This window comes from Giraffa tippelskirchi, chromosome 2 (genome assembly GCF_054371585.1).
Source record: "Giraffa tippelskirchi isolate mGirTip1 chromosome 2, T2T-mGirTip1v1.2.pri, whole genome shotgun sequence".
NCBI classification, from domain to species: domain Eukaryota; kingdom Metazoa; phylum Chordata; class Mammalia; order Artiodactyla; family Giraffidae; genus Giraffa; species Giraffa tippelskirchi.
The window spans coordinates 159,114,363-159,134,978 of record NC_137276.1 but is presented as its reverse complement, the minus strand read 5'-3'; the positions used below and the strand labels follow the sequence as shown (position 1 = coordinate 159,134,978).

The 20,616-nt window shown below is 40.4% G+C and overlaps 1 protein-coding gene across 6 annotated transcripts in view; it reads left to right on the top strand.

Annotated features, from left to right (window-relative positions):
- Positions 1 to 20,616, top strand: part of UTS2B (urotensin 2B) — a 54,582-nt gene that overhangs the window by 15,436 nt on the left and 18,530 nt on the right. For all 6 annotated transcript variants that reach the window (XM_081537391.1, XM_081537415.1, XM_081537407.1 and 3 more), the window contains exon 2: positions 19,094 to 19,323. In XM_081537391.1, coding sequence (XP_081393517.1) covers positions 19,221 to 19,323 — 103 coding nt within the window. In that variant the 5' untranslated portion in view covers positions 19,094 to 19,220. The remainder of the gene's footprint in view (positions 1 to 19,093; positions 19,324 to 20,616) is intronic.

Sequence of the window (20,616 nt, the reverse complement as noted above, 5' to 3'; positions counted from 1 at the left end):
TGTCAGGGGAGTGTAATCTGCTCGGTTCTGTCTCAACAAAAATTTGAAGCGACGTCGGCGCGTCACAGCTCTTGGACAGTCCGTGTTATAGTTCTCAGACAGATCAGTTTTATTTAGAAAATAAAGGAGAACACATCCTCGAGGCGTGAGGGCATGCCGACCCAAAAGGCAAGAAGAGAGAGAGAGACAGAGAGTGAGCGCGCAGGGTTGGGAGGAGGAGAGAGAGACCCCCGGCCCTTTGGCTCCTCTTTTTATATGTTTTTTCCTCCCCCTGGGCCTGCCCTATGTAAACTGGGCTAGCAAGGCGTGCTGTTTGTTCTGCCTGAAGTCCTCACTCTGGTCCTCGGACCTTCCTTTATTCTATTTTCGTGGGCTTTTCCCTTCCTTGTCTTTTAGCGATGTCATTCTGGACTCCTTTTTCCTAGTCTACCTACCTAACATCCCCCCCGTCAAGAGATGCGAGGTCCAATTCTTTGGGAATAAGGGCGTCAAGGTCTTTCTGGCTATATCCTGCTGAACTGGGACAGTGAGGGGTATTGGGCCTCCCCCTCTTGCTAGTCTCAGGCCTCAGAGTCCTTATAGCGGTGTCTGTCTAAGGGTGAGTGATATTTTCCATGTCAGCTGTAGTTTTATATATCCTTGTTGAACTGACACTGCATGTTGTAGCTTGTTGACCTGAGCAGAGACAAAACGGCTTAGACAATTGATAATACATGGAACAATCATAAGCAGCATCACTATGGCATAACAAGGACTAGGAGGTGCATTAGACAACTCCAAATTCCCATCGCCATGATGGCTCAAGTCCCTCCTTGTTCAGGGATCAGAAGATCTATCTCCTGTCTGTTTTGGAGTACAACCCTTGCCAAGCTGTGTTGGCTCTTTAGAGCGGTCCTGAGAAATCTTATCCCCAGAAACATAATTTTGGGGGTGTTCATCACAATGGTACTCATTTGTAGTTCTGAATAGGTATCTGAGATCTCCCAGGGGCTCACAGGTGTATTGAGTGTCCTCTTCTGTTTTCTTCCATGGCAAGACTCATGAGTAGTGAATCCAGGAGTCATATCCTGGTGACTTGACTGCTGTGGGGGTAGAAAGTATTACAGGGTAGGGACCCTTCCATGTGGGCTGGAGTTGAGTCTTTGGGGACTCATCTTTCCAGACTTTAATTAGGACTTGAGTCCCTGGAGCATATAGTGGGGACTCCTTGGAATTTTTTGGGTCCTGGTTCATACCCCACAGGTGTATATCCTATTGGAATTGCCCAATGGCCATAGTATAAGACTGGAGGGTCTGAGCCTCTGGATCTAGGAAGAGGTCATTGACATAAACAAAAGGTCTCTCATATAGCATCTCATAAGGACTAAGACCAACTTGTTCCTTAGGGGCAATACGGGTGTGAAGGATAGCTATTGGTAAAGCCTCCTTCCATCCCAGGGAGGTCTCCTGGGTTATCTTTTTTATCACTGATTTTAAGAATTGGTTGGCTCTTTCTACTTTTCCTGAAGACTGAGGCTTTCAGGCACAATGGAGATAATAAGTAATGCCCAATCCTTTAGAGACCCCTTGGGTGAGCTTAGAAGTAAATGATGTCCCATTGTCACTTTGTAATGACCTGGGCAGACCAAATCATGGAATGATTTCATGGAGCAGTTTTTTTTTTACCACCTCCTCAGCCTTCTCAGTCTGGGTGGGAAAGCCTTCAATCCATCCTATGCATGTGTCTATCATGACTAATACATATTTATACCTTTGAGAAACTGGCATCTGGGTGAAGTCCATCTGCCAGTCCTCTCCTGGGTAGGCCCCACGTCATTGGATGGGCTGGGCCAGCTGTGGTCTTCAAGCTCCTTAGTTGTTTAATTAGCAAGTGGGACAAGAGGAGACCACTTGCCTTATAGTCGTTTGGAGGCTTGTTCCTCTGAAGGACCTTTCTAGTAATCTTTGGAGGGCTTTTTCCCTTAAATGAATGGTGGCATGTAAGGAGTTAAACAACTTTCATTGAAGGTTTCCAGGCAGAAAAAGGAGTCCCTCCTTTTGCAACCACCCCATATGACCTTCTTGAAAGCCCTCACTCTTAGCTTTAAGAGTCTCACCTTCAGTATATGAAGGAGTTTCTGGCAAATTAGCCTGTGGAACTATGGTAGCAACCCCTATTAGGTCATTGTTCTGTAATGCTGCTCTTTTAGCTGCCTGATCAGCTGCTTGGTTCCCTCATGCCACTTCTGTGCTCCCTTATTGGTGTACTTTACAGTGGGAGACTGAAACCTCAGTGGGCAGATGGACTGCCTCCAAGAGTCTAAGAATTTGATCGCCATATTTGATTACGGACCCTTGCGTGGTCAAGTGGCCCCTTCTTTCCAAATAGCTGCATGTGCATGTAGCACCAGAAAGGCATACTTGGAGTCAGTGTAAATGGCTATTCTGTTTTCCTTTTCCCAGCTTTAAAGCTCGAGTCAGGGCTATGAGCTCAGCTAATTGGGCTGAAGTACCTGGTGGCAGAGGCTTAGCCTCTATGGTCTCAAAATTGGAGACTACTGCATATCCAGCTCTTCTTTTTCCATCCAAGACAAAGCTGCTTCCATCAGTGCTCCAGATTTCCTCAGGATTGGTCAAAGGATTTTCCGACAATCCCTCTCGGGGTTTTGTCCAGCGGTTCAAGGTTTCTAGGCAAGAGTGACAGGGGAGAGAGCCCTCGGGGGTAGGCAGGAGGGTGGCTGGGTTAAGAGTCTCACAAGGAGATATAGTGAAGCCTGGATTTTCCATCAGCACTACTTGATATCTGAGGATTCTTTGATCAGACAACCATAAATAGCCTCTCCCATTTAGGAGTTGTTTCACTTGGTGGCTGGTAAAAATAGTTTGCCCTCAAAAGAGAGTTTTAAAGCATCTTCTATCAGGAATGCAATAGCTGGAAGGTTTCGAAGGCAGGGAGAGATTTCTTCCCAATAAGCAAAGACAGTCAGGGACCACTAGAAACTGGTGGGAAAATATTTATCCATCCCAGCAACAAAGTGCTTAGGTGAATCTTTTTGTAACTGTTTTTCCTGTAGCACCGAAAATGGTACAGGTTTGGGAGGAGAAGGCTCCGGAGTAGGAGGTCAGGACAGAGTAGGTAGCCCCTGTGTCAACCAAGGAATTCTTGGACCTACCTACCACATCCAGTTTCACCCTTGGCTCCAGCCCTGTGATGGTTATCTGTGACAGGAGGGCTGGCTAGAGCGGGCCACTTCAGTCTTGTTGAATCATCATGAGGGAAGGCTTGGCGCTTGACCTTGAGGCTCTTGTGTCCCGAGGGCAGAGTGCCACCCAATGTCCCAGTTGATGGCATTTGTAGCAAGCTGTTTTAGGAGACTTGCCACAGTTTGGACACCCTTTGGCCCAATGACCCGCCTGTCTACAGATTAGACATTTGCTTCATGCCTTGTCCTTTAAGGTCTCGGGGTTTGCCATAGGGCTTCCCTGGAGGGCGGCCAGCATCTTGGCATGCCTTGTCTCTTTCCTTTTCTCCTCTCTTGGGCCTCGGCCTCCTTCTTTCTCTGTTATAAAAGGTATTGGTGGCTGTCTGGACCATATCATCTTAAGAGGCAGCAGGGTCCTGCTGCTGCTGCTGTAGCTGTTGTAACTTTATTCTGATATCTGATGCACATCGGGACAGGAATTTGTCCTTTAAAATCACCTGTCCCTCATAAGAGTCTAAGTCCAGATTGGTAAACTCTTGGAGGGCCTCTTTTAGTCTTTCCAGAAAGGCAATAGGGTTCTCTTTGGGTTCCTGAGTTATTGCTGAGACCTGGGGATAGGTGATTACTTTTTGCTGGGCTGCTTTCAGTCCTGCCTTCACGCAGATTAGAAAATGATCCCTTTCCCAGATGTGCTCAGGGCCATTATAATTCCAATTAGCATCTGAGGAAGGGACTGCAGTTTCCCCTACTGGGTATTTATCACTTGACATGTGAAGCCCCGTTGCATACCTTCAGGCTTCCTTTAAGACCCTAGTATGCTCAGGGTCTGATAAAATTTGACTAAATATGACCATGATGTCCTTCCACGTCAAGTCAAAGGCCAAGGTGATGTGTTGGAATGTATCTATATATTTGCCTGGGTCATTTGTATAGCTTCCCAGGTCTTGTTTGATCTGGCTTAGTTCTAAGAGGGAGAAGGGCTTATGGACCCGGGTTGGTCCAAATTCTCCTCCAGTTTCAACTAAGGGACATACGAGCTGGCTTTTGTGGAGGGAGTGCTTCCGGATATGGAGGCACATTTGGATACAAGGAAGGAACACCAGGCAACTTGGGAGCTGTGGGAGGTTCCAGTCTCTTTGGGGGTGTTGGAGGTGAGCCTTCACGGGGTGGGGGGGTCCTTCTCTTGGTTGCCTGTGCCTAACACCATTTCCCTAGTAGGCTCACTTTTAGGGCATACAACAATCCCATACTTAACACAGAGTTCCTTCATATCTCTTAGTTGGAAGAAAATTTGGACATAGGGGATCTCTGTCCATTTCCCTTGTCTTTTGCAGAATAATTCTCGCTGCAGGATGGTATTGTAATTTAAACTCCCATCCTCAGGCCAGTGTTCCTCGTCCCCCAGAGGATACTGTGGCCATGCAGTGGCACAAAAGAATTTTAAGCGACTTCTCCTTGGAGTTAGAGGATCGAACAGCTTCCAGTTATCAAGGATGCATCTCAAGGGCATCTGCTGGGAAGTGGATTGGTTATTTCCCATCTGAAAGACAGTCATGACAGGGAAGAAAAGAAAAACAAAAAATTAATAGGCCTCCTTCAATTTCCATGGGTGGGCTTCCTTAGTGGTGAGTCTTTCTGAAGCTTATCCTACCCAGTACTGTTGCAACCTGAGAGCCAGGCGTCCCCGGCTCAGGGTGCAGATCCCCAGGTAGGCTGAGAGGTGATAGCCTCCTGGATATTGAATCCCTGGGAAGGTTGAGGCAAGTCGGCCTCCTGAGAATTGGTTCTCTGGGCAGGTCAAGGCATGACGACCTCCTGGGACCCCTGGACTGGCAGATCCCCAAGCAGGTTGAGGTGTGACAACCTTTCGAGGACCAGATCTCTAGGCAGATCAAGGCAGGTTGACCTCCTGGGACTCCCTGGACTGGAGTTAGGCGTCCCCAAGGTCTCCAGCATGACCAGTGCTGGGTAGGATTCAGTTCAGTTCAGTTCAGTCGCTCAGTCGTGTCTGACTCTTTGCGACCCCATGAACCGCAGCACGCCAGGCCTCCCTGTCCATCACCAACTCCCGGAGTCCACCCAAACCCATGTCCATTGAGTCAGTGATGCCATCCAATCGTCTCATCCTCTGTTGTCCCCTTCTTCTCCTGCCCTCAATCTTTCCCAGCATCAGGGTCTTTTCCAATGAGTCAGCTCTTTGCATCAGGTGGCCAAAGTATTGGAGTTTCAGCTTCAACATCAGTCCTTCCAATTAAAGGGTTGTAATTCTAACTCATTGCCAGTTCGTTCACCACAGATGGGAATAGATATCATGATGCAAAGCAATCCAAGCCTGTGCCCTGAGACTGGGAAACAGTGAAACATTCATAAGCCTTATCCTCTTACTGCTCTAAGGGATTGTAAATCACTGATTTCTTCCCCTAGTCCTCCATAAGAGCAGTTTAGGGTGTCTCCAATGGTAAACATTTCGTTGTCATAGACCCACTTTAGGTAATAACAGAAGTAATGACAAAGGAGTGGGTTATCTGGCCCGGTTAGGGACATTAAGGTATTTTAATAATAGACTGGGTGGAGGTTCAAGGAAACAAGAAACGAGAGATTGTAAAGGAATTAAGATTTCGTTAGGCATATGTCCCTCCAGCCATAGGAGCGAGGACCTCCTACCTTAACTGGAGGTCTTCCGGAATCTGAGAGTGAGCCGCATGAGCTTCCTGCTGAGATCGCTTTTCACTGCCCCCGTTTCCAGCGCGGTGGGCCTCTTGTCACTTCCCCTACACTGGGTTTTCTTCCCATTCTGCTTCTACCGCAGGAGCTTTTGCTGAGCTGGGCTCCTGCTGTGCTTTGCCTCCTCCTTGCTCAGACGGCACCAAGTTTGTTTCAGCCAGGTTAAATCTGACTCATGGCACCATAGATGTCAGGGGAGTGTAATCTCCTCGGTTCTGTCTCTTCTCAACAAAAATTTGAGGCGACGGATGTTAAAGCCCTCGGCGCATCACAATTCTTGGACGGTCCATGTTATAGTTCTTGGACAGATCAGTTTTATTTAGAAAATAAAAGAGAATACACCCTTGAGGTGTGAGGGCATGCCGACCCAAAAGACACGAAGAGAAGAGAGAGAGAAAGAGAGACACAGAGCACGTGTGCATTGGGCGGGGGGGGGGGGGGGGTAGAGGGGGGGGGAGACCCCGGCCCCTTGGCTCCTCTTTTTATATGTTTTCTCCTCCCCCTGGGCCTGCCCTATGTAAACTGGGCTAGCCAGGAGTGCTGTTTGTTCTACGCAAGGTCCTCATTCTGTTCCTCGGACCTTCCTTTGTTCTATTTTCGTGGGCTTTTCCCTTCCTTTTCTTTTAGCCACCGTCGTTCTGGACTCCTTTTCCCTATTCTACCTACCTAACATTTTTATCCTTCATATTACTTGGCTCACTGATAGTTACATGATTGGGGTTAAATAGGTACTTGTGAATTAAATGTGAGGTTTTTTTTTTTTATATATAAAGAGAATATGTTCCTAGGTACTATTGTCCAATTCTTAAGTTCTCCATTCCCAGAGAAAATATTTCTTCCAAGGGGGTACTGATGAAGATGTGTATGGAGGTGAATCTCAGCAGTCAACAAAATTGATTGTTTCTACATCCTCACTTCCAAAGGACTCTTTTCCTCTCAACTCACATATCTTAGAAAAGCTCTCAGTAGTGGCAATAAATCTGAGTTCATCCTGTTATAGTACTTAATGGACTTAAGAATAGCTGAGCTGAAATGTCGTACCCAAGCAGGAGTTACAAATTATACAAGTCAGGATAAAAGCTTCATAAATATTGACTCCACCTAATGGTTTATGTCAGAGGAAGAAATCTCATTATGATAATGGCATCTTCTTCCAAAAGCACTGCTCTTTGCACTGAAGTTCTCTGGGTGCACTAATATCATCAAGAATTTAGTTAATAAAACTGAATTGTTCAATGTCTAATTTCATCCATTACTTAATGTATTGATAGCATAGAAGATTTCTCACAGTGAAATCTTGAAAAATATTGTGATGAGAAATAAAAGGAAATTTGTGGGTGGCAAGGTAGCATTGTGAATCAACTAAGACTGAGCAAAATGGATTATGTGAAGCCAAGCAAATTTGAATGACAGTGTTCCATTCGAATCTTCAGATCACCAGTTAAAATGAGACAAATTCTTTTGCTGGTTTGACTAAGGCTTACATAAATTCTTACATTTGTTTAACCACCCAAAAAGACTTCCTGGAATTCAACAAAAGGGGAGGAGATGACTCAGTCAAGGAGAGGAAAGTGACATATTGTGGTAAGGAGTAAGTCACTACTATAAATGGAAGAAAAAGAATAATAAACTAGAATACACACACAGACACACAAAATAGATTTAGTGAGAAAAAAAGAGTAACTATTCTAAGTTAAGGGCTTCCCTGGCAATTCAGACAGTAAAAAATCTGCCTGGAATGCAGGAGACCCAGGTTTGATTCCTGGGTCCAGAAGATCCAGAAGGGAATGGCTATCCACTCCAGTATTCTTTCCTGGAGAATTCCATGGACAGAGAAGGCTGGTGGATGACAGCCTATGGGGTTGCAAAGAGTCAGACATGATTAGGTGACTAATACACATACACATTCTAAGTTAAAAAAAAACAGTGATGTTTTCAGTTTAAATTGATGGATTTTTTATGAGGCTACTATGGATCTATTATTGTGTTCAGTACTATGTTGAGTATGAAAATATATGACAAGAATTTAGCAGTATTCTTAAGATGATTTTGCATGACAGTATAGCTTATAAGAAAGTGTTTAGCAAAATTTTGCACAGAATATTTAAGGAGAAAGAATCTAAGATATAATTAATCTCAGATCTTATATGGGGAAGACTGGAGTCCAGATCTTCAAAGTCCCAATATTACATAGTAGAGCAAATTGTATTCATTGTTTTTCTAAGGTAAGTGACAAAAGAACATTGAACCTGACTGGATAAAAATGAGCATAGTTCTTTAAATACATTTTATAATGAATAATGTTTTCTTAAATTAATTTTCTTAGTAAATGGAGATCATCTAAATGAAGACAATGAATGGTGAAATTCATTAATTCACTTTGACCAACATTTATAACCACAAACTATGTGACATGAACCATGCCAGTTTTTTTACATCTCATATTTTGTTGCTTAATTCTCACCACAGGCTGGAAGATATATGTTACAATGAAAAATAAGGAATAACTATCCTTGTCCTCAAGCAACTCAGATTTAGACAGTGATCTAGACACTGACTTAAGTAGCAACCAATATTATGCAACAAGTGCAGTAACATATAGAATTATGAAAGTGAAAGTGAAGTCGCTCAGTTGTGTCCGACTCTTTGCGACCCCATGGACTGTAGCCCACCAGGCTTCTCTGACCATGGGATTTTCCAGGCAAGAATAGTGGAGTGGGTTGCCATTTCCTTCTCCAGGAGATCCTCCCGACCCAGGGATTGAACCCGGGTCTCCCACATTGTAGGCAGACACTTTACCTATAATATAGAATTATATTATACTATAATTATATGGAAAAAGAAATAATTTATTCTTCACTAAGGAGGTTTTATAACTGTTAATTAAGAAATACAATCTTGGATTTCTGGGTTTTTTTTAAATGAATTTCCAAGGTAGGTTAAATGAAGGTTAAGAATCTTCTCAATGATGGGAATGGTAAGAACAAAAGAATGATCTCTCAAAAGTATTTTCCTAACTCCACTGTAGAGTGAGGCAAATTTTAAGAAACCAGATCTCAGAGCAAGAGAAAGGGAAAAGCTGAAATCAGGGTTAGAGAAGAGCAAATAGGGCTCCTGATTAGTTCCTAACAGGAGTAAAGTCAGGAAAATGGGCCAAATATATATGAATTACTCTATGAGTCAGACACTTACAAGGGACAAAATCTTTAAGTTAATCTGAAGTCCAAATCCCAGAGTCACACACAAGGAGAAAGAGAAAAACACTTATAGGGAAGCTCTTTATTTGAAGAGATTCTCATTAAAAAATGCTTTTTGCTCCTGAGCTTCTCTAGGAGAAGCCTTGATTCAGGCTCTAAGTGAAGTGCAGGATGCCTGCCAGGTTCCTTTTCTGACATCATTTGGTTTTCAACACTGTTTTCCCCTACAGATAATAACATTCTTTCTCAAGGATAGCAAGCATAATTATAGTTTATTGCTTGGTCTATATACACATTAAAATGTTCATATATATATTATTAATTAGTTTGCCTATTAATTCAAAGTCATGCTCAATGCCAGCTATTTCCTAACTTAGGAGAACAACGAAAAACGAAACATAATATATGCCAGTCTTCGTTTTCTCTTGTCCTGTTTTCCTCTGGGCTCTGAGATTCTGAATTTGGAAATATCAGCTCTGCCTAGTTTTAGGCATCCTTCCACTTTTCTTGAAATAGCCCTATTCTATGTCTAGAATAGTTCATATATTCTTGCCTCTAGCAGGTGGAGTTTAAATTAGTCATACTAAAATTCTGAAAGAGATGGGAATATCAGACCACCTGATGTGCCTCTTGAGAAACCTGTATGTAGGTCAGGAAGAAAGTTAGAACTGGACATGGAACAACAGACTGGTTCCAGATAGGAAAAGGAGTACATCAAGGCTGTATATTGTCACCCTGCTTATTTAACTTATATGCAGAGTACATCATGAGAAACACTGGGCTGGAGGAAGCACAACCTGGAATCAAGATTGCTGAGAGAAATATCAATAACCTCAGATATGCAAATGACACCATCCTTATGGCAGAAAGTGAAGAAGAACTAAAGAATCTCTTGATGAAAGTGAAAGAGGAGAGTGAAAAAGTTGGCTTAAAGCTCAACATTCAGAAAATTAAGATCATGGCATCTGGTCCCATCACTTCATGGCAGATAGATGGGGAAAGAGTGGAAACAGTGGCTGACTTTATTTTTCTGGGCTCCAAAATCACTGCAGATGGTGACTGCAGCCATGAAATTAAAAGACGCTTACTCCTTGGAAGGAAAGTTATGACCAACCTAGACAGCATATTAAAAAGCAGAGACATTACTTTGTCAACAAAGGTCCCTCTAGTCAAGGCTATGGTTTTTCCAGTGGTCACGTATGGATGCGGGAGTTGGACTATAAAGAAAGCTGAGTGCCGAAGAATTGATGCTTTTGAACTGTGGTGTTGGAGAAGACTCTTGAGAGTCACTTGGACTACAAGGAGATCCAACCAGTCCATCCTAAAGGAGATCAGTCCTAGGTGTTCATTGGAAGGACTGATGTTGAAGCTGAAATTCCAATACTCTGGCCACCTGATGCGAAGAGCTGACTCATTGGAAAAGACCCTGATGCTGGGAAAGATTGAGGGCAGGAGGAGAAGGGGACGACAGAGGATGAGATGCTTGGATGGCATTGCTGACTCAATGGACATGGGTTTGAGTGGACTCCAGGAGTTGGTGATGGACAGGGAGGCCTGGTGTGCTGCAATTCATGGGGTCGCAAAGAGACAGACACGAATGAGCGACTGAACTGAACTGAACTGAGTGGAAGACACCCAAGCACAACAGGACTACAATGGACCCTTAATCATTAGATATTCTGTGGAAGACTGTTATGGACTAGGATCTCTTCTGGTTGTTGGGGATATAGTTATGAGCAAGACAAACATAAACCTTATGGCATAGTGAACCTTATAGTGCAATGGAGACAGACAATACACAAAAACATACATGAGTAATTGATTTCAAGTTAAGATATGTCCCATTCAGAAAAGTATGGCATGGTGGGAGGCTATAATGGGAGGACTCATCCAGTATGGAAAAGTCAGATTTTGCTAAGGAAATGATGATTTTAACTGAGGCCTAAAAAGGAGTGTGTGTGTGTGTGTGTGTGTGTATGTGTGTGTGTGTATGGAAGGGAAAGTGTGACTTCCTGCTGGTACTAAGACCCTGTGGCAGAAAAAATGACAGTTTTGAAGAACTGAAAGAAGGTCACTGTGGCTGAACTGTGGTAAGAGAAAGGTGAGCCTGGACAAGATGGAAGATGTAGACAGAAGTGGAGAGTGTAGGACCTCATCGACCATATTATGCCTTTTGATCTTTATCCTAAGTGTAATGGAAAGAAGTTGAAAGGTTTTAAGTAGGAGTATTACAGACTGGTATTTTCAGTTTCAAAAGATTACTCTAAAAGCTTTCTGGAAGATGGATTGAAAGGGACAAAAGTGGATGTGAAGAGACTTGGTAAAAAGTGTACTTCAGTAACCTAAGTGTGAATGATAGCTTCTTAGTCTAGGGAGGTGGCATTGAAGATAGAAATGGAAAGATCTGAAAAACACTTATGAGGTTTAAACAGAACTTTGTTGTTGGTTGGAAAAGATGGAGAGGAAGGGTTTTCCTGAATGAGTAACTTGGTAAGGGCCCTACTACTTACTCAGGTAGTAAACATTAGAAGAGAAGCGAAGCACTAGAGTGAAAAATGAATGGTTCTCTTTTGTATATGGTTGAGAAAATTCAAAGAAAACCAGGTATGGTAACGAAAGAAAGGTGAGGTGAGAGATACATTTTGGAGCCTCTGGTGTGCAGATAATTAAAGTCATAGATTTCCTAGAAGAGATTGAAGCCTGATAAGAAAAAAGAATCTAGAATCAAACCCTGAGGAAGTTCATTTTTAAAGGTCAGAGGAGGAGGAAATGGTACAAGAAACTGAAGAAGAATGACTAGCAAAGTAGGAGAACACCAGGAAGTTTTTCAGTAAGAAGAGAGTGGTCAAAGGGGATTCTAAAAAGAGCTCCATGAAAAGGAAAACCTAAGCGGTAATAAGGTCATTGGGAAGGACCATTTCAATAGAGTCAGGAAGAGGAAGATTAAAGCATGATTGAAATAGGCTAAAGTAAATATATGAGAAAGAACTGGGGGCAGGAAATTATTTCAGGAAGTTTGGCCTTGGTGGAATGGAGAAGCTCGGAACATAGCTGAAAGACTGTGTGAGTAGTCTAATAAAGTTTATTTCCTGTTTGTTTTAAGATGGGAGAGAAAAAAGCCTTGAGTAAGTGATAGTGGCACATGGAGTTCCTGATCCATGATAGAAGGATAGACTGTCTTCACAGCTACCATCTCCATGGAAATTGAAGGAAGATGGTGAATTTTTTTATAACCCAGGTCCCCTGTTGGCCAAGGAGGCCCAAACTTAAAATGAGGCCCAAACTTCTTGAGAGTTTTTTCCTCTCATCTCAATTCTAAGAGTCTAATTTCCTGCTGTTTACAACATCTTTGCACTGAGAGAAACTTTTTTCTTTCACAAACACTGCTAATTTAATTTTACATCCTCTGGTAGATCCTGGATTTTGAACCCAATTTTTCTCTTTCTGTTCCCATAGGCTATATTTCATATGATTTCTTGCTCTTTGGTTTCACCTTGGTTACAGTTCTGAATGATGTTCTGTCTTGCATGAAGTACTACAGGTGTGGAAGCATATATTTTAAGTCCCCAATCTGGGCCAGAATCTAAGCCCCTACTTAACTTCTACTCAAATATTTACCATGCTGTTAATCATTATCAAAAATGCTACTTGAAAACAGGCTAAACTCCCACATTATATTATGCAGGTGCCTAGAAATTCTTGCTTGGAGAAGGAAATGGCAACCCACTCAAGTATTCTTGCCTGGAGAATCCCCAGGACAGAGGAGCCTGACGGGCTGATGTCTATGGGGTCGCACAGAATTAGACACGACTGAAGCGACTTAGCAGCAGCAGCAGCAGAAATTCCTGCTGCCATGCTTATCCACTGCAGTAAAGCCTTTTCTGGATTCAGTTCTTACTGCTATTTAATATATGTTGTATATGTTATTATTACTATTACTCTGCATTGGGTTCTGCCAGAGAGGTCTCTGTATCTCATGACTCTTCTTGATGAAAAGTGACAAGTATCTCAGTGTTTTGTTTCTAGATTTAAAACATATATAATCAAATTATTTATTCCAGACATAAAAAGGCATATAAAAGAATACTATGAAAAAAATATATGCCAACAATTAGATAACCTAGACGAAATGGACAAATTCCTAGATAAACACAGACTGATAAAACTAAATCAAGAAGTAGAATAGCCCTATGAGAAATAAGATTGAGCTAGTATTTCAGAAAAATTTTCCACAAAGAAAAGTACAGGAACAGATTACTCTACTGTCAAATTCTACCAAATATTTAAGGAAGAGTAAACACTAATCCTTCAGAAACTCTTTTAAAAATTAAAAGATAAGAGAACACTTCCCAATTAATTCTATGATGCTATTGTTCTCTTCATGCCAAAGCTGGAAAATGATATAGCAAGGAAAGGAAAACTACAGGTTAATATCCCTTTAAATAAAGGTATAAAAAACCCCATAAAATACTAGCGAACTGAATCTAGTAACATAGTAAAAAAATCATATACCATGACCAAATGGAATTTACCCCAGGAATACAAATGTCATTTAACACACAAAAATCAATGTAATACAACATGTTAGTAGAATAAAGAATAAAACCACATGCACACAACAGATGAGAAAAACCACAGTGGATGAGAAAAAAATTTGACAAAATCCAACACTCTTTTATAAAAGCAACACTCAGCAAACTAGGAGTCAAAGGGAATTTCTTCAACCTAGTAAAGGGCATCTACAAAAAGTCCAGAACTAGTATCAAACTTAAAAGTGAAAGACTGAAACTTTTCCACCTAAGATCAGAACAAGATAAATCTATCCTCACCACTTCTATTCAACATTGTACTAAAGATTATAGCCAGAAAATTGGTGGGGAAAATAAATAAAGGCACCTAGATTGGAAAGGATAGAGTACAACAGTAGTTGTGGATGATATGATCTTCTAATTAGAAACTCTGCAGAAATTTGCAAAGCAAACAAATAAAAATATCAGAGCTAATAATTGAGGTAAGCAAGTTTTCCATAAATAACATCATCAATTATATTTTATACATTGGCAATGAACAGTGCAAATATTGAGTTAAGAAAACAATTCCATTTATTATAGCAACAAAAAGCTATGTAGAAGTAAATTCAACAAAATTACTGTAAGACTTGTTCACTGAAAACTACGAGACAACTTTGAAAGTAATAAAAGACATAAATAGTTAGATATCCTGGATTTATGGACTGAAAGACTCGACGGTGATATTTCCCAAATTGATCCTACAAATTCAAGACCATTCCTGTCAAAATCCCAGTTGCTTTTTTTTCCCACAGATATTGACAAGCTAATCCAAAAATTTATACGGAAGTACAGTTCAGTTCAGTTCAGTTGCTCAGTCGTGTCCCACTCTTTGTGACCCCATGAACCGCAGCATGCCAGGCCTCCCTGTCCATCACCAACTCCCGGAGTTTACCCAAACTCATGTCCATCGAGTCGGTGATGCCATCCAACCATCACATCCTCTGTCGTCCCCTTCTCCTCCTGCCCTCAATCTTTCCCAACATCAGGGTCTTTTTAAATGAGTCAGCTCTTCACATCAGGTGACCAAAATATTGGAGTTTCAGCTTCAACATCAGCCTTTCCAATGAACACCCAAGACTGATCTCCTTTAGGATGGACTGGTTGGATCTCCTTGCAGTCTAAGGGACTCTCAAGAGTCTTTTCCAACACCACAGTTCAAAAGCATCAATTCTTCGGCACTCAGCTTTCTTTATAGTCCAACTCTCACATCCATACATGACCACCGGAAAAACCATAGCCTTGACTAGACGGACCTTAGTTGACAAAGTCATGTCTCTGCTTTTTAATATACTGTCTAGGTTGGTCATAACTTTCCTTCCAAGAAGTAAGCGTCTTTTAATTTCATGGCTGCAGTCACCATCTGCAGTGATTTTGGAGCCCCCAAAAATAAAGTCAGACACTGTTTCCACTGTTTCCCCATCTATTTGCCATGAATGGTGGGACTGGATGCCATGATCTTAGTTTTCTGAATGTTGAGCTTTAAGCCAACTTTTTCACTCTCCTCTTTCACTTTCATCAAGAGATTCTTTAGTTCTTCTTCACTTTCTGCCATAAGAATGGTGTCATCTGCATATCTGAGGTTATTGATATTTCTCTCAGCATCTTGATTCCAGCTTGTGCTTCATCCAGCCCAAGTGATACAGAATAAATGAAAATGTTGGAAGTCTCACACTCCCTGATTTCACAGCCTACTACAAAGCTACATTCATCAAGACATTATGGTACTAACAAAAAGAAAAATGAATAGTGAAATAGGATTGAGAATCTGGAAATAAAGCCACATATCTATAGTCAACTGAGGGTGAAAGAGGAGAGTGAAAAAGCTGGCTTAAAGCTCAATATTCAAAAAACTAAGATCATGGCATCCAGTCCCATCACATCATGGCAAATAGATGGGGAAAAGTGGAAGCAGTGATAGATTTTATATTCTTGGGCTCCAAAATCACTATGAATGGTGACTGCCACTGTGAAATTAAAAGACATTTGCTTCTTCGTAGAAAAGCTGTGACAAACCTAGACAGCATATTAAAAAGCAGAGATATCACTTTGCCAGCAAAAGTTCATATAGTCAAAGCAATTGTTTTTCCAGTAGTCATGTATGGATGTGAGAGTTGGACCGTAAAGAAGGCTGGGTCCTGAAGAATTGATGCTTTTGAACTGTGGGGCTGGAGAAGACTCTTGAGAGTCCCTTGGACTGCAAGGAGATCAAACCAGTCCATCCTAAAGGAAATCAGTCTTGAACATTCACTGGAAGGACTGATGCTGAAGCTGAAGCTCCAATACTTTGGCCACCCAATGTGAAGAGCCAACTCTTTGGAAAAGACCCTGACACTATGAGAGATTGAAGGCAAAAGGAGAAGAAGTCAGCAGAGAATGAAATGGTTAGATAACATCACCAACTCAATGGATATGAGTTTGAGTAAACTCTGGGAGATAGTGAAAGACAAGGAAGCTTGGCATGCTGCTGTCCGTGGGGTCACAAAGAGTTAGACACAGTTTAGTGACTGAACAACAATAACATAGTCAATTGATATAGACACGATGCTGAGATCATTCAATGGGGAAATTTCAACAAATGGCATTGGGACAACTAAATGTCCACATGTAAAAGAATAAGCTGGACCCCTTCTTCACATCATATGCAAAACTTAATACAAAATGGGTCAAATGCCTACAGTTTAGAGCCAGAACTACAAAACTCAAAAAAAAAAAAAGAAGCCCCATGGCTTTGTATTAGGCAATGGTTTCTTAGATACAGTACTCAAAACACAAAACAACAGAAAAAAAAAATAGATAAGTTGGATTTTATCCAAATAAAAACTTTTGTGCTTCAAAGGACACTATCAACAAAGTGAAAAGACAGTTGACAGAATATAAAGTAAGTTTGCAAATTATACATCTGATAAGGCACTAGTATCTGGAATATGAAGAAGCCTCACAACTTAATAATAAAAACACTAAAAACTCAATTTAAAAAATTTTCAATGTATTTGGATAGACATTTCTATTTAATCTTGACAAATAAAGGCCATTCTGAACTCTTAAAAAAATCTATGTACTGACTTGTCAGAATTCCAGAGTCTCTGCTTTTGCCTTCTTCTTCCTGCCTGCTGCTTTTATTCACTCATTTAACTAATGTGTCAGGAATTTTACCAAGAACTAACAAGGTCAGAGAGAGGTGAGAATGAAGTTGTTCAATTTTTCTACTTACTGGAAAAAAAGCCCAAGAGTTTAATAGAGTCAAAAAGTGGTTATTCAAGTGTGTTAGAGTCACCATATGGACCCTGACTGTCTGTTCTTTTCCTGTTGCTCATCATGAGAAACAGATGAAATGTATGTGAATCTTAAAGCTACCTGTAAATTATAATTTGACAATGTCTTTACTGACAAAATAAAAATGTTATTTTTCTGCTGTAATTGAAATACAGATTAAGTGACTAAAAAACTGCTCTTGAAAATGCGAAGTGAAATTGTTGTAAGTTTCTTAAAATTGCATGCGTGCATGCTCAGTCACTTCAGTTGTGTCTGACTCTTTGTGACCCCATGGACTGTAACCCCCAGACTCCTCTATCTATGAGATTTTTTAGGCAAGAATACTGGAGTGAGTTGCCGTTTCCTCCTCTAGGGAATCTTCCAAACCCAAGCATCGAACCCTCATCTCCTGTGTCTCCTATATTGCAGGTGGATTCTTTAACCACTAGGTTACCTGGGAAGCCTCTCTTAAAGATCAGATCTCTGTTATTGGAACAATCTGTTTTTCCCTATTTATGGGCAAGAGACAACTTGGGTTAAGAATGTGACTTTGCAGTTGGATAGATCTAGGTTTCACTTTTGGTTCCACGACTTTCTTCCTTTGTTGAAAAAGGTGAAATGTTACAATTACATAATTATTGAGGGATTGAGGTGGGAATTAAATAAGATACAGTATGTGAAGTGCTTAGAACAGGAGCTGACATGGGATGACTGCTCACTGAATGGCAACAATAACCTCAGTATGTATTATTACCGTGTCTACTAATGGCAGGCTTCCCTGGTGGCTCAGCAGTAATGAATCTGCTTGCAGTGCAGGAGACCCGTGTTCGATCCCTAGGTCAAGAAGATCTCCTGGGGGATGGCTTGAACCCATTCCAGTACTCTTGCCTAGAGAATAACATGGACAGAGGAGCCTGGCAGGCTGCAGACCGTAGGGTCACACAGAGTCAGCCACGACTGAAGTGACTAAGGCACAGCAGCAGCATACTAATGGTTCCAGGAACAAACATGATAACTTCATTTATCTAACACAGTCAATAATGAAAATTTGTTTTTCTTTGAACAATTAATTTGGCTATACACTCATGAGAAGAATTTAGTAAAATAATTTGATTGTTAAGGAGAGAGGATCGAATGATTTAATGAAAGGTCTTTGTAAGTTTTTTTCCCAAAGTGAATGGATGGTTGTGAATAAGGAACTTATTTGTCATTAAATTGCCAACATCAACTAAAACATAACAGAAGAAAAGGTTCAGACAGTTGTATCAGATATCCTGAAAAAGCTTTGTGGAAAGAAACCGAACATAATTTTGTTTAGGAAGAAGCCATCAGTACCCAACCTTATCTGAGAAGACAAGTCACTTATTTAGCCTCCTATTAGAAGGCAAACCCTATGAGAACAGGGTTCCCTGTTTTGTATAACAGAATTAAAAAAAAATTCAGAATAACTTTATTTACATTTAAAAACGTATTTTTTTTAAATTAGGGAACCATGAGCTGAACATGTCTCTAATACAGTTTTAGAGCAAATACATCTTAAGTCTCTTGGGAGAAAAAGTAAATGCCAAGGCCAGAGGTCACTACTGCATCGTCAGTCATAAAATTGTAACTACAGAAATACTGAAAGACTTTTAATTAAAAAAAAAAGTACAATTAAAGCAAGTATTAAAGAAAGTAATTGATGGGACATTTGCCAACTTTGAATTAATTAGATTCAGCCTTAATTTTTAAAAGTGTTGGCTGCAGCAAAATGATAGAGTAAGACATTAATGTTCCCATTATGATTCATTTCAAATTTGAACTCTTCCCAGCTCAAATCTGTTTGGTTGGTTAACAATGAAGTGATGGTTGCAAATAACAACAGTACCCAGAAGACTATACCCGGTTCTAAATTAGCCAAATGAAAGGCATTGTTCCCATTTCATTGTTACGAAAATGTAACTGACAGGGTCTCTAGTCTTGGTTTTAGCTTTATGAAGTGCATGTGTCTGAGTGCCTGTGCATGAACAGGAATGCCTGCTTTTAGTGAAATGGGCAGATATGAGATATATTGATTGGGTTCTTCCTGCCATTGATTGAGTAGAAAACCTGTCACTTCTCCAAGTAGTGAATCATGTTGACAGAGAGCAATACATTTTATAAGGTTTTTTTTTTTTTCTTTGTTCAGATCATTTGTAGTTGAAGCACATTTGCCACCTTTTAAAAGTGATCTCTGCAGCATTCCAGAGCCATTGAAATATTCATCTTGACCTGGATAGTCAGTTTCTCTGCTAGCACGGAAGAAGATTTTTAACATGAACGTGATTCTATCAACCACTCTTTGCTTTGGACTCCTAACTTTGTTATCTGTAATGATCTTTTTAGAATCGGTGCATGGGCTGCCATATTTTATTCAAGGTATGTACACATGAATGTAAAATCCTACAGGTGGGTAAATAATCCTTATCCTCCTATTTGCGTTGCTTTGATTCTTCTATCATTATGGCAATAATGTTTTAAACATCAATGTAGTTTAATCTTCAGACAACCCTTCAGTAGTTGCTGTTTTAAATTAAATGTAATCTGTGATGCTGTTCTCAGTTAATTAATTTTAACTGACACTGTACTAAATTAATTTCAACTGCATTTGTCTCTAACCAAGGGAAATCTCTTTCTTATTTCTATTCCATTAGCAAAGATGGGAATGTATAAATAGTAATACAGTGCTATGCATATTTCAAAAGTACATCTTCAGGAAAAAAAAAAAGAGTTTCATCCAGTGAGATTATTAGTAAATTACTTATAAAAGGAGAATGACTCTAAGAACATATCAAGACAACACTTGTATGTGCAGAGACCTGGGGAGAATGATACATTGGGAAATTTATATAGTACTTTCAGGAGGAGTATGTTAACACCCACATTATTCATTGACTGGAATCAGATTTCTAAATACTTAGGGTACTTATATTAAATGAAATAATGTAATTTTTGACATCTACAAATACCATGATAAATTTAGAGAAAATAGGTTTCTATTCTGGTCATATTGGAACTTGATCTTTGTAAAAAGTTTTTCATTGCATTCCGTAGTGGAAATAGCTTTTAATCTGGGAATCAGTGGAGTTAGATTTAGTGCTGATTTACTAGGCAAACAACTAACCTCATTGAAACTTTTATATATATCTTTACCTTTTAAAAATAATAACTTAAAAATAGTGCTCTTTAATATCTCGTCCAATTTGAATGTGTCATCTAACTGATCTCTTTGTCAGGAAGAGGGAGACAGACAGCCTTTGCTTTTGTCTTTCTTAGGGAAGCCAAGACAGAATTTAATAAATTTTGTTTACATGACTCTGGGTTGAGAAAAGGGATTAAGTTTCCTCTTTCAGATCTACTCCAACTTTACTAGACTGTTTTGCCTCAAATGTGGTTTTAAAAGTTAATGAAAATTAGAACAGTTCTTTTGATAGTGGAAATAAAATTGCATAAACCCTTGTTATTTATTTATAGGGATTTTCCCTTTGAAAAACAAATACAAGCCTGGGACCTAACTGCAAGACCTAAATACAAGCTTGGGGATGAAAGAATCTGGATTTTATCCATGCACTCACATTTTGTCTTTGGCCAGCCAAAATCATTGTACTTGGTAGGCCTTCATTGCTTTTCCTATGAAATAATGGGATTTTCAATGTTCTTAACAGCATAAAA